The sequence below is a fragment of the Polypterus senegalus genome, chromosome 1, assembly GCF_016835505.1.
Source record: "Polypterus senegalus isolate Bchr_013 chromosome 1, ASM1683550v1, whole genome shotgun sequence".
Lineage (NCBI taxonomy): Eukaryota > Metazoa > Chordata > Cladistia > Polypteriformes > Polypteridae > Polypterus > Polypterus senegalus.
Genome location: NC_053154.1, coordinates 61103042 through 61116849, shown reverse-complemented (window position 1 = coordinate 61116849; position 13808 = coordinate 61103042). Strand labels below are relative to the sequence as shown.

General features: G+C 37.9%; 1 protein-coding gene across 1 annotated transcript in view; it reads right to left on the bottom strand.

Moving 5' to 3' along the window:
• qser1 (glutamine and serine rich 1) overlaps positions 1-13808 on the bottom strand; it is a 134324-nt gene that overhangs the window by 23585 nt on the left and 96931 nt on the right. Inside the window, exon 6 of the mRNA XM_039749680.1 lies at positions 5587-5703. Within this exon, the coding sequence (XP_039605614.1) occupies positions 5587-5703 (117 nt within the window). The remainder of the gene's footprint in view (positions 1-5586; positions 5704-13808) is intronic.

Below are 13808 nucleotides of genomic sequence, written 5' to 3'. Positions count from 1 at the left end.
TACAGTCTGAGATGCCCCAGACACATAGTCATGATCATCTTCTTGTATCCAGAGCATCAACAGTCATGACTGAGATGGACCAGGACGAGTGAGGCAGACAGGCCGCTTTTTAAATGATTTTTAAGCACAGAGGAAAAAATAAACATTTGAAAAATCCGTAATTTAATAAACCACCAAGAAAAGTAACATTGCAACAATGCACGCTACGAACCAACATACAATTGTCCGTGACTGAAAACCGGAGGAGCGCCGTCGCGCTTTCTCCTTCCAAAGCGAAGGACGGGGTTGAACGGCGCTCGTTCAGTACGCACTGGCCGCTTATGTGCCCGCCCCAACTCCCTACCTGAGTCGCTTTCGTCTGTGTGCAGTCCACACGCACCTGTGAGTCACGTTGACTGTTAATTTTCCAAACACCGCCTCAGTCGGGTTCCACGTTGATTTTTCATTGTTCTTTGCGGTTCTGGCTGCTTTTTTTTTTATATATAATCCACCAAGTCACCCGACCATGGGGGGCTTTACAAAGGGCAGGGACGTAATCAGTGCAAGCATATGACCTGCACGTACTGGGAATTTCTCGTTCGTGGGGAACAATTGGAAGCCACGGTCTCCATCATAAATGGGGTTCAACGGCTTACCCATGCCGGGTAGACACACGTTACTCCATTCAGTGTAGCGCGCGTGCAGTACCGGACATACAAGTGCATCACAGACCTGTTAATGCTCAATCTCACGTGGCTGAAAGCCACTTGTCCCTCTAAGAATTTGGACGCCGACCGCTGTTGGGTCGTGTAACTATTTAGCAGGCGCGATGTCTCGCTCGTTTTCGGAAATAACCAGCCAAAATCGCTCCACCAACTAAAAACTGCCATGCACCACCACCCACAGAATCGAGAAAGAGCTATCAATCTGTCAATCCGGGCCGGGTGAGGTTTCCTGTGTTGAGTCAAATGAAGTGAAAGGCTCCACACCTGGTGGTGCCCTTCCGTCAATTCCTTTAAGTTTCAGCTTTGTAACCATACTCCCCCCTGAACCCAAAGACTTTGGTTACCCGGTTGGCAGCCCAGCAGGTCATGGGAATGACGCGGGGCCTGCATTGGTGAAGCAGGTGAGACAGTAATGAAACAGAGGCACAGGGCTTATTGGTTTTTAAAGACTGCTTCCTTCATTGGGTTTTAACCAATGCACGGAACAAACCAACACACAATTGTCCGTGCGGCGCTCAGGGTGGAACGGGAGGAGAGGAGAAGGACATCCACTCCGCTCCCTCCGTCATGCTAGTCTGCTGGTTTCTCGTTCAGTATACACTGCCTGCTCATGTGCCCACCTCCAAGTCGTCACTCAAGTCTTTGTACAGTCCAGATGCACCTGTGACTCACGTAGACTTTTCATTGCTCTGTGCGGTTTTGGCTGCCTTTGTATATACTGTATAATCCACCAAGACACCCGACCACGGTGGGAGGGGGGTGTGTACAAAGTGCAGGAGTATCTAAGAAGACGCATGTTTGTCGCGGATGCGAATTGCTGTATGTAGCGTGTAAAACAGTTTGCTATAGTGCACGCGATTGTGCGTCGTAACCGAAAACTCGTTTTTTTAAAGACTGCTCACTTCATTGTGTTTTAACCTCAGTTTTAAAGGAACGTTTTAAGGATCCCATGGGATACCCCTCGCAAACAGTTTTACACGCCGCATATGGCGATTCACCTCCGAGAAACATGCCTCTATTAACAGTCAACGTGGGTCGGAGCTGCATGTGACCTCTACGACAGACGAATATAAATGACGCCGGTTTTTCTGTGTCGTCGCGTCCAAGTTGGTGGGCGTGGCTCTGTGAGTTGTCGTCGTATCCAATGGTCTTGGAGTTGGTGGGCGTGGCTCCTTCCTGCATGCGCCATAGGTGTCTCACTTGTCGGCGGCTTAGTGAATCGCTTTCCATGGTTGTCTTGCCTTAGTGAATTTATATATATATATATAAAATACACACACACACACACACACATATAAACATATATACATATACATATCTACACATATATATATATATACACACACATACATATACATACAGATAAATATACATATATATATACATACATACATACATATATATACTGATCTACAGTACATATATACACATATCCACATATGTACACAGGTGTGGCAGAAAAGTAATGAGACTGGCAACACTGTGCACTGAGATTACTTTTGAGAATGCAACGTATAGTTTTGTCCAGGAGGAAAGCAATGTTGCCTTAAATCAATGGCAACTTTTTGTAGGGTGTGTCCCTGAGACTTATTAATTGTCATCGCGAAGCAGAGCCTTACTGGAAATTTGAGGCATTTGAATTGAAATGGGAGATCGGAGGGTATAACGGTGATGCAAGGAATACATTCAGAGTGTGGTGCTCTGCTGTTTTTTTGTGTAGCTGCCTTCACACAGCTTCTCCGCTGCTTTATAAACGAATGCCATATAAGGCCGTCGTTTCTCCTTGCTTCGCGGTTCTGTACTGTTTTATTGTTCGTTTATTACGATTCTTATAGTTATTGTGTAGCTATTCGAGACTTACTTTACTGTTCAGGTACCCATTTCCTTTATTTAATCCGCGGCTTGTACGCTATTTTTTGTTCATTTATTACGATTATAGATCTTTATTGATTCCCTTTTTTAGCTGACTGCCTCCTCATATAAGGTGCTCCGCTGGTTTTTTGTGAAGCAGCCTTTACGCAGCTTTTCCGCTGTTTTATAAACGAACGATGTATAAAGCCATCCTTTTTCCTTGCCTCGCCAAGGAAGCTGCTTTTTATTTAATCCACGGGTTCTCCGCTGTTTTATTGTTCGTTTATTATGATTGTTATAGTTCTCTTTATATAGCACGTTGTCAGTTCAGCAGTCCGGTTGTAATATGACGAAGCTACGCGAGCTTACTCTTGAGAATGCAACGTATAGTTGTCCAGGAGAAAAGCAATCTTGCCTAAAATCAATGGCAACCTTTTGTTGGGTCTGTCCCTGAGACTTCTTACTTCTCATCGCAAAGCAGAGCCTTACTGGAAATTGGAGGCATCTGAATTGAAATGGGAGATCAGAGGGTGTAACGGGGATGCAAGGAATACATTGAGTGTGGAGAAACTCTAGAGACAGCGTGTGTATTAACTTGTGGATTTTTCTGTGAGTATTTGGTGGCAGCGTGATGAAGTTGCTTCCACAAGACCGCGTTAGCTGTGGAGCTCAGCTCGGAGCATATTCTTTTTCCACCTTGTCAATTGTGTAATGCATTTTTTGAACAGGTTTGATTCATGGAAGTGATCACTCGTACTGTGTTCAGTCAGTTCACGTGAGCTGCTCTCGTGTGATGTTGCGATGTTTACGGCTTTATTTTATGTTAGCTAAGACCCGGCACTTAAAAGTTTCTCGCTACAGCAATTTTAACTCCTTTACAAAGTGATCCAAAGTCTCGTTTATACCTCGTGTCTTGTCATTAAACTTGTATCTCGCAAATAAAGTATTTGGCGTTTTTCTTCAGCGCTCTTTGGGAGCGCTTCCTTCTTTTCTACGTACTGCGGTCACAGTCGGTTCACGTGATTACGTGGGAGGCGTGATGATGTCACACGCAGCTCCGCCCCCCACGGTCATCAAGCCAACGTCCATTACAGTATATGGAGAAAAATAGGTTCCAGTTATGACCATTATTGTAGAATTTCAAAATGAAACCTGCCCCACTTTTGTAAGTAAGCTATAAGGAATGAGCCTGCCAAATTTCAGCCTTCTACCTACACGGGAAGTTGGAGAATTGGTGATGAGTGAGTGAGTGAGTGAGTGAGTGAGTCAGTCAGTCAGTCAGGGCTTTGCCTTTTATTAGTATAGATTGGGGCACAGTGGAGCAGTAGTAGCAATGAGCTGGCGAACCATCCAGAGATTTTGCCTGCCTCCCGCAAAATGCTTGCTGGGACATGAGCAACCCTGAATGAAATAATTTAATGCACAATACTATCTCTGTCAAACATACCAACCCCAAATTTCTGTCCTCCCATTTTCTTTCCCTATGTAGTCAATCGCCACACAATGAGCTCTATAATGTAAAACTGGCTGTAAGCCTTTTCTAGAACACTGAACGCGCCAGCAATAGCAAGCATCAAGTGCAAGGCAGGAACAATCCCTGGATGGGGTGCTAGCTCATTGCTACCGCTGTCCCAGCGTGCCCTCACATGTTTAATTATTAACAGTATACATTATTTAAATACAGTTAACAATTTGTCTGTAAAATGTAATATACATACTTCAGTGGATTTCATCATAAAAAGATATCAAGTATACATCCTAGTATTCTAATATCTTTAAATATAAGCTCTATTCTATTGAATTGAACTGAATTCCTTTACTGTCATTGTTTGGTACAATGAGATTAAATATACAGACCTTCCATAAACTTATTTTCCTATAAAGTGATAAAATAACAATAATAATAATAATACAATAAAAAAATAATGAAAAATATACAACATGCAAGCATAAGTACAAAAAAAGTACATATAGTGCAAATGGTTCATAAAGTGGCTCAGGATGAGCAATATTACAGTTGTGGTGCAAGTTTACAGTGAGGTAATTGTAATTTTAAGTACAAACATTTATACTGGGAACACTTCATGGACTGATTTGAGTGCATTTATAGCTCTAGGGATGAAACTAATTGAGTTTCGAGGTCCATGCAGGAAAGGCTCTGAAGCATTTGCCAGATTGGAGAACTTCAAATGGACTGCAGCATGGGTGAGTGGAATCCATGCAGATGCTGGTGGCTTTCCTCAGGCAACGTGTGCTATAAATGTCCTCCAGGACTAGATTCTGTATCCCGATAATTCTCCGCGCTCTGGACACATCCTGTCGTAGAGCTGTCCGATCACTTGCTGTGCAACTATGATACCACACACATACTAAAAATACTCTTAGTGGTGCACTGAGAGTAACAACGCTGAAGCACTATGGTATTTGGAATAGTTTGTTCATTCTGCACACTGTTATATTGTTACAGAATGATTACAATCAAGTGAATTAAATTTGTAAATGATACAATTAATTTTGGTATAATTGATAAATCTTTGGTCAATGATGCAAATCTGAAAAAGGGAGACAACACAGAAACGGTAGCACTGCTTTGACACTAGGTGCCACCAGTTTGCAAAACTGAGCAGAAAAGTGCGTTTGCGGTTGGGGCTGCTGTGAGAATATGCGTGACTTTACACCAAGTTTAGATTTTATACATTGCAAAGTGTATGTGGAAACAGGCATATGCAACATTGTTCTGCATATGCACTGTTTATAAAAGAGGCCCTTGGTGATCTCCATAAATTAAATATGGTATAGGTCAATGAGGGGAAGCTGACAAAAGCATCTTTACCTTAAAATAGGTACACTGTTATCTTTGAGTGTAGGACCGCTGTACATTGATGAAAATTAGCACTGACGGGAGCACAGAGCAAAGCATGCATGATTACTTCTGCCTTGTTTCAGTCTTAGCTTATGTATAATATATGTAAATACATTTGTTAAATATACCTAGAAATTATTTAAAGGAATTTTAATTAATTTTACTCACACTGTTTGTTCCAGAAAAGACTCTATTTCCATTTCGTAATTCTGGTACAAATTTCTGTAACAGTGCCTTTTGTACTTTCCAAATTGCAGGTGGCTCTTTCCCTTCTTTTAGTGTTGTCTGTAAAAGGGAAAGAGAAGTTGAAGATGAATTTAAAAACTTAGAACCTTTCAGTTTATATACAGTACATGCAAAGGTCTATGAAAAATATATAGTACAACTCCAGCAACAAGTGGATAGTATAAACTAATTATGAACAGAATAATAATCAGTTATCTATGAAAAAATAAACTTTTAGATAGTTTTACACTGTATTATAGATTGTCTTGGTTATTTAAAGTAAATGGAAACTTTAAGTTCTATAACAGTTTTAAAGATTATATTGTAAATAAACAATGAACCTTATGTAATTCATCTTGACAACATACATTTCATGTGCTGATATAGTAAAAAAAATAGTTGTAGATCCCAAAAAGAAAAAGTAAAAAATGCTTTACTTACTTGTATCCCAACCAAATAGTCCAAAGCTGAAAAGAATGCCTAAATACTGTACATTAAAAAAAAAAAAAATGTAGATCCTATATTTCACACTTAATATCATGGATATGATGTTGGCGGGACTCAAGAAAAGTAAACCCACTTCCCAGCCAATTTAATGTTATAGCTATTATAGAAACTTTGAGGTGACACCATTTTCTTTTGAAGATCTGGAAACATACCACATATGAGATAAATCTAAATATCAAATTACCTGTTTAAGAGTACACTTAAAAAATAATACATGTAACATTTGGATAAATCTAGATTTCAAGCAAACCTCAAAATGGGGAAATTTTCTGTTTTGTTCTACTGAAAAGAGGACTACATATGTGACCACATAAAGGTATAACAATTATATTTATTAGTAATTTACACTTTTATTAGTTTTGATGTAGTGATTCTTTAAAGGCCAAATTTATATTTTAATTATTTTGCTCTGTACGTGTTTAATGTGTAGTATGAATTAACTACTTTTATTAAATAATAAAGAACAGCACAGTGGCGCAGTTGTAGAACTGCTGCTTCACGGTAAGCAGGCCAGGGTTTGTGTCCCGGGCCCTTCCTGCATGGATTTGCGTGTTCTCCTGATGTCTGTGTTGGTTTCCTCCAAGTGCTGTTTTCCTCCCAAAGTCCAAAGCCATGAAGGATAGGTGAATTGGCAGTCTTAAACTGGCCCTAGTGTATGCATCAGTCTGTTCACCCTGCAATGGAATGGATGTGTCCAGGACAGTTACTGCCTTGTGCCCTATGTTTGCTGGGATAGGCTCCTATCCCTCATGACCCTCATCAGGATTAAGCGGGCTTAGAAAAAAGTACAGTGTTAAATAAAGTTTTACATCACTACTAACAGGTAAATAATTTTGAAAACTTAAAAGTAAAAATATCAAAATATAGATACATCAACATGACTGCAACCTACAAAATGGTACTAAAGATGTCATTTTTATTTAGTAACTATAAAACTGTTGATATATAAAAGCTAGAAATTGCACAATATAAATTAAAAAAAATTATAAGAGTTTACACAGTGGCCAGATTCTTCCTTCAAGTCCCCCTCAGTAAAGGTATACATGTTCTTTAATTTTATGTAAAACAGACTTTGCAGGAGCCCAAATCTATATGTTCAATTGTCTCAAAGTAGTGCCCTGTACAGATATCATTGTAAAGAACTACATCCCTTAGTAACCAAAACAATAAAGTTTTAGTCCACAAATAAATGTTAACTAATTCCGTAACCAGAAAATTATCCTGCTGATTTAGAAACCCTGACCAACCACGGTCCTGTATACTTTCTTTATTAAAAACAACTTAAAGTTACCAGATACCAAGATAGCCATTTTAAATTGTGTAATCCATTAAAATAGCAGCATAAAATTGCCAGGAGCAACAGCAAACACTGTAAAATTATTTATTAGTTGGTCTCTGCCTCCCTGTAAGAGGATGTGGGTGTGAATATTACATTAAACTTGACCCTGTCAAAAATGTTTACCCCTAAGGAATACATGACAATCATCACATAAATTCCTCACTTATACACATAATACTATAAACACTTTAAATTTTAAAGGTATATATTGTATACTCCGTAACAACTGTACCTCTTTAATACCTGGCCCTATGAACTATTTAAACTTTTAACAGATATAAATTTTCATTACAGTTGTTGTTGCCTAGGAGAACAACTACCTAAATAAGGGCTCCATCACATACTGTTATTATAAATGTTATTTCATATAATTTGTTGCTTATCCAGTACTTATAACTTGAAGCACTTTACAGTGGCAGCTTGCTTTAAAAGGAACTGACTGGCACAGTCTTCCTTCCATTACATGATGCACCAAAGAAGCCTTTTTTGTTTGTTTTTTCCTCTGCACACTAACACCTCTCTGTATTGAAAATTAGGTCAATCGGATTAGCACACTTGCTGGGCAAAACAGCCTGTTCTTGTAAAATTTTTTCTAATGTTGTGAACTACCAATTATTATTTAAAGATGTGTGCTTCCTTTCTATATGGCTACTATCTATTTGTTTCATCCATGCTAAAAAGAGATCTGTATAATTGGATTCTTTTAAGCATGAGATTTTACTTTGCTTTTGACAGATGATGTGATTCTGGGTTTAAATGGTCACGATATAGCATGTTAAAGGGATGCACTTGGTTTATGTGATGTATTCACTAAACAGCAAAACTAACACAAAAAACAAGTTAAAGGTAATACAATTAAGAAAATGTTAAAAATTGTTCAACTGCTGAGCCACACTTCAGCAGTTATGTTGAAGATGTTAAATTCAGCTGTCATAGGCAGGCACTTTTCTATGGCAATTTCAATGATACTCTGTTGGGCTCTTGAGTAAGGCCCTAAACCTGCAATTACTCCAGGGGTGCTGGACAAATACCTGACCCTCCGCCCTGACCCCAAAACTCCATATGTCTCTGGAGAGTAAGTTGAGGTATGCGGGGGGAAAAAAAAATTCCAAGAGGACTGTGATCACAGAAAAAAGTACATATTTTAGGTACCTTGAAATCAAATGAGATATCCTGAAATAAATTTTAAGATATCTCAAAAGGAGGAGAAACCCAGTACAAGATATCCAAAAATAACAGTAGGTCCTACTGAAAACATTTATCCTGTAAAATTGTGTACATCTTGAATTGTATTTCAGATATCTCAAAACGTGAAAAAATATTAAAATATCATGAAAAGAAGTGGGCATCTTGAAATCGCAGGAATTTATTTCAAGTCATCCAGAAACCCATTTGAGATATCCTTAAAGATATGTCATTTATTTTATTTTAATAGATCTTTGAATGCATTTGTAGATATCCCTAAATACTGAATCACTTATCATACTTTCTTACAAGTCATCGATCATTGAACTTCTGGGTTATCTGTGACAATAATGACAGATACAATGAAACAAATCCCAACATATTTTACTTTATTTTGGGAAATATAAATTATTTAATACTAGTTCATTTTGCTTAAATGGTGTCAGGTGTTTTGTTCCAACAGTAAAACTGACAGCACAGAACTAACAATTTTTCTACTAGAAAAAGGGAAAATGGCATCCATCCCTCTCCACCCTATAGGTGCAAATTGATTAGGCTCATGAATTCCAGCACTGACTAAAGCTTGCTTATATGATGTTAGATATAAGAAAGTAAAGCAATGAATATATCTATTTTGTTAAATAATATGCTAATAATAAATGCTAGCATGGTTATTTTTTAGGATATTTTATCAAAAGTTTGAGAATACACAATTTATTTTGCTGCCATTATCCACATATGAACCATCATCAACTCAGGAATGTTGCGTTTTTTGTTCTTAATAAGATATTTAATGATTTTTTTTCTGTGGTGGGCTAGCGCCCTGCCTGGGGTTTGTTTCCTGCCTTGCGCCCTGTGTTGGCTGGGATTGGCTCCTGTGACCCTGCAGTTAGGATGTAGTGGGTTGGATAATGGATGGATGGATGATTTTTTTTGAAGTGTATGAATTAATTTAAAAGCATAATTATATAAAGCTGTAACTTATAATGTTTATACTGATTTCTACTTTTACAGTTGCTCCCTGATGGTTTCCAAGTTAATAATTTATTCATATCTGTTTCATTTTCATAAACACATTTCATATTACATTAACCCTTAACTACACGCACCATTTCTTATCTCATAAGTACTCATGCAGCGTACTTTATGCACCAGTGTGAAAATGGCTATTTATATGCACGCTGTGAGGTTGTAATATAAAATACTGCAATAATTTTAAATTGTACATCCAATCATAAAACGGGCTTGGGGGCACACTGGAGGGAAACCATTGTGACACTGTACTTGTAGTGATTCAAGCTGAGGATAGATGGCGGATGTTGTGGGTAGGTTCAAGTAAAAGGACATTGGACAAAAAAAAAAACTGAGACTGCTGTACAAAGTACACCAGTGTGAGTAGTTGAGTGTTAAAAGATTTCTGTTGTAACACAACATTCTAAAACCCACTTAATTAAATTTAGGGCTGCAGGGGGCTACAGAAGTCCTGACAACATTAAACCCAGGGTAGAGCACAGCACGAGAAGGGAACCACCTCATTACAGACCACACTCATATACATATCCACTCTAACATGGACCAAGATTTAGAGTCTCCAATTACTGTAGACTAATCTAACATGTTTAAGGATATAAGAGGAAAACCCATGCAAACATGAATGGAATGTGCAAACTCAACACATACAATGACTAGACATTGCATCTGAACTCCGAACACAAGATCCTTGAAGGAGCCAAATTTGCCACTTAACACTTCATCAACATATGCCCTGCCATATGAATTTTAATCCCGTTAAATATGAAACCAATTACATATACAAAATAATGTACAAATAAATTAAATCATATAGTTGTGATGCAACCAGAAAGGACCCTAAAATGTCCAAACCGGACTTCACATTTGCGCCAGCCTCTAATCCTATAAATTAATTTTTCTGCTGAAATGACAAAAGGTTCTGGACAACATGCACAACACTCTGCTTGCCTTACAATAACTAATGGAGTATTTCATTTTTTTATTAAGAGTGGCTGTTGGAGGTGTAATAGAGCAAAACATGTGGGTTAAACAAGATAAATGGACCTCTCTCAAAGATGAATTCAGAAGGTTAAATCAGTAATGTTTCCATGAATTAAAATAGATAACTAATGCAATGCTTTTTAAATGGGTTTTTGAAATTTGAAAAATGTGTACACCATGCTTCATTTTAAATATTTCAACAAACTGAATTTTAATGACAATTTTTTTCAAGAATATATGTACCCAATTTGAAAGAAATTGGTCTAGCAGAAGCTGAGTTATTTCGATTGGACCTATAAAGGGACAAATATGACCATGTCAAAACGTATTTTTGCACTTTTACATTTACATAGTTGGCCTTTATCCAAAGTGACTCACAACATTTATGATACAATTGGTTACATTTGATTTTTCTAGTTGTAGCACAGGCAGGACTTGATCAGGGTCATATAGCAAGATTTGAACCTCCAAGCTCAGGGTTTGAAGTCCAAAGCCTATGAATGAGGTTCTAATAATTTATCATGGCATAGATAATTTCTGCTATTGCTAAGCTGTTGTTTCAGATGTTTTCTATGTTTTTTGCCCAGGTGTTATCTGACAGACAACTGTTCGTTTAGTGGAAACCACAGCTACTGGGCTAGGCCCCCCACATATCTAAATATTGCATGACACCTGAAGCTACAACAAATATAATGGACTGCTTAACATGGCGATGTATAGACAATGATGAAAAATTGCAACTAGCTCAGATCGTCTCAGTAACCCCAAGATGGAGTGGTTATGTTAAAATAAATCTTGATAATGAAATCCTACATCTGTACTACAGTGATTGAGGTTGGGAGTTAGGGGTAAATCACACAATTAACATCAGGTCACTAGAGTCAGCATCCTAGTTAGCAGATAACTTTTCCAAAAAATCTGACTTTCTTTAAGTTATCTACGATTGAACCATAACATTCTGATCCAAGAAAACTACTGGAAAGTGAAATCCACCTCTTTATAATCTGATAAAAACACCTTTTGAGAGTGTCTATAGGTAAGTCATATTGATTTTTTTCAACTGGTGATAATTATAATAGTCATAGATGATCTGAGTGCCAAAGATTATAGTGACAACAGCAGCCCAGAAAATGTTATGGGCAAACATGTCAATGGTAACAAAAACAATGGCAAATGGTAAATCAAATTTTGTGCCAATAACAGACTTTGTATTGCAGAAAGAGTGTTTTCTCGTTATAAAAAAAATAAAAATACCAAAAGGTCACTTGGATATAGCCATACAGCAATCAGCACGATGCAGAGATGCTTATATTATTATGTCAGAAATAAGAGGAGCTGCTATCAACACTCAGATCTTGTACAAATTGAAAATAGACTCTAGAAAGGTACAATCTCTCTCTCTCTATTTATTATATATATCTATATATATATCTATATATATCTATATATATATATATACTGTATATATATATATATATATATACTGTGTATATGTATATGTATATATATATATATATATATATCTATATATATATATATCTATACTAATAAACGGCAAAGCCCTCACTCACTCACTGACTGACTCATCACTAATTCTCCAACTTCTCGTGTAGGTAGAAGGCTGAAATTTGGTAGGGTTATTCCTTACAGCTTCCTTACAAAAGTTGGGCAGGTTTCATTTCGAAATTCTATGCGTAATGGTCATAACTGGCCATTTACTGTAATGGAGATGAACTTGAAACCCGTGGGGGCGGAGTTTCATGTGACATCATCACGCCTTCCACGTAATCACGCAGTATGTAGAAAACCAGGAAGAGGCCCAAAAAGCGCTGAAGAAAACATGCATTATATAATTGAGAAGGCAGCGAAACAATAAGAAGCGAGCGAGTGACATATACAACCATATTCATGAGTTCTGCTACTTCGGAAACAAAGCACGATGTAAACCTACACTTTAAATTAAGTTCATAGACAGGCTGCCGCTGGCGTTTGTAATTTAGTGCCTGCCCATATAAGGCCGTCCGTCAGCGGCAATCCAATAGCAAACTGCTATGGGTAAATATTCACGGGTGAAGGACTGTGCTTATGCAGAGGAAGATGAGATGGTCAGGGTGGTGTTTGGCACAAACTCAGCGAAACTGCGAGAGAAATTTTTAAGTGCCAGGACTTCGGTAACATTAGATACACCCATGGACATAGCACAATATGGCACCAGCACAGCTGGGAAACTTCGATGCATGTACACCGAGAACATGAACGTGAACTGACGCAGTGCACAGACAAAAAGCAACAGTTCCAAAGAGCGCTGAACAAAAAACGAATTACACAATTGAAAAGGCAGCAAAAAAATATGAAACATCTGATACATACAAGCATATTCATAAATGCAGCTACTGTGGAAACAAAGCACACGGTGGAAAAAGTCAATGTCCCGCTAAAGGATGACAGTGTAAAAAAACCCGTGCATGCAGTGTGTCAGGTCTCAGATAAAGAAGAAGACCAGCTGTTTATTGATGCAGTAAGAAACGAATCGATGAATGAAACCTGTCATATTTACAACGATTGACAAACACGGAATGTAACTTGAACACAACACATCCTACAAATACGAACCTGATTGAAAGAAATAATGATAATCAAATCCTTGATGACAGCAACACTCAGTAAAACTCACAAAACAATTACTGTATATTGACAGTCATGCTACGTTATTTTTAAAATGTTCCCTTTTCTTTTTCATAGCTTCTTTAACACACTACGTCTCCGCTGCGATACGCAGGTATATATATATGTATATATATACCCGATCTACATACTCGAATAATGGATACTTTATTCGCCATCAATGATTGTTTTGGTAAAGCCATACTCAGTGTATTCATTAGATGAACGGTAAAAAAGTAAGAGCGAGGGAGGATGACTTATTGAGGCATGCAGGCAAAACCACAATAGCACGCGGGCTCGATGTACGAAAAAATATATCTTTTCAAGTTCTATTTAGTCCATATGTGTCAAACTCAAGGCCCGCAGGCCACATCCAGCCCGGCGTGTAATTATATCCGCCCCGAGATCATTTTATATACTGTATTATTGTTATTAATGGCCCGGGGATATGAAGCGC